Genomic DNA, 4,963 nt, shown 5'->3' with positions numbered 1-4,963 from the left:
TGCTGAATTTCATCCACCAGAAATGTGTGTCAGCACAGGGCAAATCCCATGCAACATCAATTCTCCCTGAGTTTTTCTTGGGGCTGTTTGAAGCGGAGATGGATTTCCTCTTCCTTTGCATCACTGTGCTGTGTTTCTCCTCAAAATCTGACAGCTCAAAAAGCAGAGTCTGGCCATGATCTTGCAGGGGCTTGAGCTCCTGCTGGGCTGGTTCTGTGAGGGGCTCTCTGGAGCTGCAGCACTCCTCAAATACAAATTCAGTGCTGGGATCCATAAGAAAAAGCTTTTCCCATCCAAAGGGATGCAAACAGCGACCACCCCAGCCCTGGGTGGTGGCTGAGCAGGTTTGGGATGATCCACAGCAGAGTTTCAGCCGTGGCTCCTCTCAGCTCATCCCTCACCCAGCACAAACACTCGGATTTGCTCTGCAGTTCTCGTGCTGGGAAGGGAAGGACAATCCCCTGCAGGCACCTGCAGCTGGGCTGTTGTTTTTGGAGAGATTTGCAGCACAAATGAGGGGGATGTGGGAGGCTGAGGGAGCAGCCACGCTCCTTCCTTGAGCTCTGACTCAAAAAAAGCTGCTTCAGCTGCTGAGCTGGGGCTGCCATAAGGGTGCTCTGATGGCTCATTCCTTGTCCAGCTCACCCCCTGGCTCTCTCTGGATGGAGCTCCATCCCGAGTGTCCAGCACTGTCTGTGCTGCACCTCAAACACAGCAGGCAGGCAGAAGCTTCTCCTTAATCACATCCTTTGCCTTTCCCAGCCCCACAGCGCCTGGATTTGGCATTAGAGAGGCACCAGGCTTCTCCAGCACCAGCACTGCCCTCCACATGAAGATCAATGCACCTTTTCCCATCCGTGCTTCTTTCTTCCCTCTCTGTCTTTCCTTTTAATTTTCCTGCCACTGCTGGATTTGCATCCCAAGTTTCTAGGAGGCAGAGATAGCCCTCAGCAAAGGAGGCTGGTGCCAGAGCAGCACCGCTCCATCTCCTCTGCTTCAGAGCTACCTCCTGCTCTCCTTACTGACGTATAAAGATAAAAAAACCATTTTGAAAGCAAGTTGGACAGTTTCAATAGGACATGCAGCCTCTGGAATGAATGTAACCTTTTTAATTTTGTTTTTTTTTTCTTTCTCTCTTCCCTCCTTGCTCTCCACAAACTAGGCTAGAATTACTTCCTGGCCCAAGGAAAACCCAGGCTCGTGGTTCAGTGAATTCAAGCGCGGTAAACTGGTAAGATGCATCCTGGTGCTTTCTGTTTCCTTTAACCCCCTGTCATATTTTACAGAGTAAAATGGCTCGTTGGCCCAAAGAACAGCCTTCCACATGGTATAGTCAATACAAGCGGGGGTCCTTGGTAAGTGGCTAACCCTGGCCCTGAATCAGAGCTTGTCACCTGCTTTGGTATGGCCACACTGCTGCCCTCTGCATGCTGGACTAATCCCCCTCCCAGGCACATGGAAATGTTTAAGGTGGAATCCTGAGAGAGACCCCAAACCCGCCAGAGGTGCTTCTGTCCACTCTGCCTGACTGGGAACTTGGGAGCAGGGGCTGAGCTTTGCCCTGTGTTAGAAAGGGACACGGGGATGTCCTGGGGGACCCTGGGGCAGCTTTGTCATCACAGAGCTCTGCAGGAGTGCTCCACCCCGCAGGGAGTGCTCCACCCCACTGGGAATGCTCTTGCTGTCTCCTCATTAGTCCCCATTTTGGGTTGTCCCCATTTTGGGTGTCCCCACATTGCTGTCCCCCAGCAGTGCAGCCTTACCCCAAGAGCTGAGAGATCCCCAAAATGATGTTCCAGCCCAGAGCTGGGCACGGTGCTGTCACCCGCCCAGGGGGGATCTGCACCTCTCTGGCCTCTCTAGGACAGGTTTTCCCCAGAGGATGAATTTTGTCTCCCATATGGAGATGAGCCACAGTGGGGACTCCCATGCTGCCCCCAGAGCTTGGGGGACACAAAGTCATTTATTTAAAGGAAGATTTCCAGCCAAGCCTAGTGGAAAAGAATTGGACTGAATCACAATTAAGGATTTTTTTCAAGGGGGAAGAGCTGTTTTAAGGTCAAGCAGTGTTTGATGTCAGCAAGACACAAACCAGGAAAAGCTCTGGTTTCTTGTCCTGGAACAGGACACCCACATTGTGAGATCACTCCCACAGAGACCCAGTCCTGGGCAGGGATGTCAGATTTGTGTCTTAAGCCACAGGAATGTCCCCCTGGGGTATCAGTCCCGGTGGAATTAGTGGGATGCACATAACGAGCTCAGTCAAACCAGGAGAATTGGGGGACAGGCAAATATTCCATGGATATTCTCCTGCCCAGAGGGAGGAGATGCTCTGCTGTGTCCCACTGAGCTGTCCCCTCCCCAGGGCCAGGGGTTCCTGCAGTGCCTCAACTTCCACCTTAAAGGGCAAACAACCCAAGCCCTGCGTTGTTTCCCAGTCTGCCGCACTCCATCGCCACTAAAACACATCCTGCTCTGGTTCTGCCCTCGAGGAGGACACGGCTTCTGTGGCTTCTCTGCATCATCAAACCAGGCTGCAAAGTCAAGGCTTCAGCCTCGAGGCTCCTTGGAGGGCAGCTACTCATAGCTTAATTACAGAGCACTTCATCAGTTAATGTTCCAAGTACCTCCACTTCTCCCTCTCCCCTGCTTCCCTTTTTCCCAGCTCTGTTAGAGGCTCAGGTGCCTAGAGCTTAAGGCTTAGTCTTTTTTTAGATAAAACATTTCTGGTGCTACTTTGGAGCTCTTTGTTCCATCTTTTTGTGTTGTCATTTTCTTGCTTTTTTTTTTTTTTTTTTTTTTTTTAGCTCTTTTCCTGTCCTGCTTCTTCTATTTGGAAAAATAAAAAAGCCACCAGTATGTGGAAGCTCTACCTAAACAAACCACAAAACAGTCAAACACACAGGCCATGAAAGTTTTATTCATTTATTTATGTATTTATTATAAGATTAGCTCTGACTTTGCCTCAGTCAGTACCAGGAACCATGAGATTGGTAAATTAAGGAGACTATTTTTGCCTGTTGGATCCAAAATCAGCTGAAGTTTGTGTGTGGATGGGCAGAATGAAAAGGAGTTCGGGTTCCCCTCTGGGTGCAGCTCTGCTCCTGTTACTCCATGCAGATGGTCCCTGGTGTCTTGAGGGGCTGAGCCCACAGGGAACCCCAGAGCTGAGGGGAAGATTTCCGGTGCTGTCAGGGGCTCCATATAAATCCTGCAATTGCACAGCTGGGAAGATGCTGCCTTTCTTCTGGGGCCACCTGAAGTAAGAGGGTGCAGTCAATATGAAATACAACCAGAGCAGCTGGGTTTGATGCTCCCACACCAGCATTAATCAATGCCACAGAGCACTCGGAGCCAATTCCTTACTTTTCCTTGGGATGCAGCCGAGCTGTGTTCAGAGGGATAAGAGGCCTGCAGATGTTTTCTCTGCTTCCCTTCTGTGTGTGTTACACACAATTCCCAGCAGCTCTAATGAGGCCTGCCTCCCATCCCATCCCATCCCATCCCATCCCATCCCATCCCATCCCATCCCATCCCATTCCATTATTCTTCCCAGCCATATGGCACCTGCCAGCACAGAGAAAAGAGGGAAGGATTGAATTTCCCAAAACTGAGCAAACATTGTGCACACAAGCAGCTCCCTGTGTCCCCATCTGCAAAGCTGGGACAGGGCTTCACAAAATCTGCAGAGGCTGAACAACAGAAAACCCTTTAAGAAGCAGCCAGGCTTCAAAGCAAGCTCTGGTTTGAAATGAAACCAAGTAAGAGAAGGCCCTGCAGACCAGTAGGGCCACGCTGGGGGTGTGACAAGTTCTTGGCAGTTTTTGTCCCCCTCCTTCCACGTGCTGGTGGTTTTCTGGTAGCTCCTCCTGGCATGCGTGGCTTTCTCCTGGTCAGTCACATTTAACTCTCAGGAGGACAGTGCAGCAGCATCCTGACAACCGGTTGGTATCTTTATTTATTTGGATTATCTCTTTTTAATTCAGTGGTTTGTTGTGGTTATGAATCTCTTCTACTGTTTGCAGCCTGCACCACAGCTCAAGGGTTCGTGGTACCTGGAGGAAATCCACGTTGCTTGGGTGCCTGTGTTTTCCTCCTGGTTGTTTCTAAAGTAACCCTAAGCCCATCCAGGGCAGGAGCTTGGAGATGCCGCCTCAAACACAGCCAGTTCATCCCTGCAGAAGATCATTTTGTGGGCCATGAAAGTCCCACTGAGTCCTGAATCCTCCAAGTCCTGGGATTTTGTTTCAATAAACTCTCTTTGGTAGGGATTTTTTCCTGCACGGGAGAAAAAGGAGCCTGGTGGGCAGAATGGAGCAAATCCCAGCATGCAGGAGCAGCTCCGTGCTCGCAACAGGGCAGCAAATCCATTCTCCCTTTACCTGAGCCTGGCTTTTCCAACCAGGGCAGCCCCCAGTCCTTAGCAGCAGGGCCAGGATTGCTGCAGAGGGAGTGCAAAGATTGCTTCAAACCCCAGTGGTTGGTGCCCAGGAAAAATGAATAGGGAACATCCCAGGGTGTGCAGGACAAAGCACCCCCAGCAGTCAGAAATTCGTGTCAGACAGCACAGGAAAATAAAGCCCTGAACCCTCACAGGAATTCGCCTTCTCTCCACTTCAAAATCTGGAGAAATACACTCAATATTGGCTTAAACTAGAGATACATCCCCAAATTTCCACCCTCTTCTAACCAGGGCTGAAATCCCTTTTTTCCTGCCCTCCTTGGATATAATTTCTTTGCTCACACCAGGACCCCATCCAGCAGGAGAACAAAAAGTTCCTGGGGGAGCAGAGCAGTGTGTGCTGGTGTCACTGGTGTCCCCCAGAGCCCCCAGTCAGGAGCAGTGTGTGCTGGTGTCACTGGTGTCCCCCAGAGCCCCCAGTCAGGAGCAGTGTGTGCTGGTGTCACTGGTGTCCCCCAGAGCCCCCAGCCAGGGGCAGGGTGGGCTGGTGGCCCTGGGGTG

The 4,963-nt window shown here is 51.1% G+C and overlaps 1 protein-coding gene across 1 annotated transcript in view; it reads left to right on the top strand.

The window, feature by feature from the left end:
• COL5A1 (collagen type V alpha 1 chain) overlaps positions 1-4,963 on the top strand; it is a 105,880-nt gene that overhangs the window by 94,905 nt on the left and 6,012 nt on the right. The window contains exon 64 of the mRNA XM_008642319.2: positions 1,287-1,355. Within this exon, the coding sequence (XP_008640541.1) occupies positions 1,287-1,355 (69 nt within the window). The remainder of the gene's footprint in view (positions 1-1,286; positions 1,356-4,963) is intronic.

Source organism: Corvus brachyrhynchos, unplaced genomic scaffold (assembly GCF_000691975.1).
Source record: "Corvus brachyrhynchos isolate BGI_N302 unplaced genomic scaffold, ASM69197v1 scaffold59, whole genome shotgun sequence".
Classification (NCBI taxonomy): Eukaryota; Metazoa; Chordata; class Aves; order Passeriformes; family Corvidae; genus Corvus; species Corvus brachyrhynchos.
Note: the sequence above shows the minus strand (reverse complement) of the source record. Positions and strands in the feature narration are given on the sequence as shown.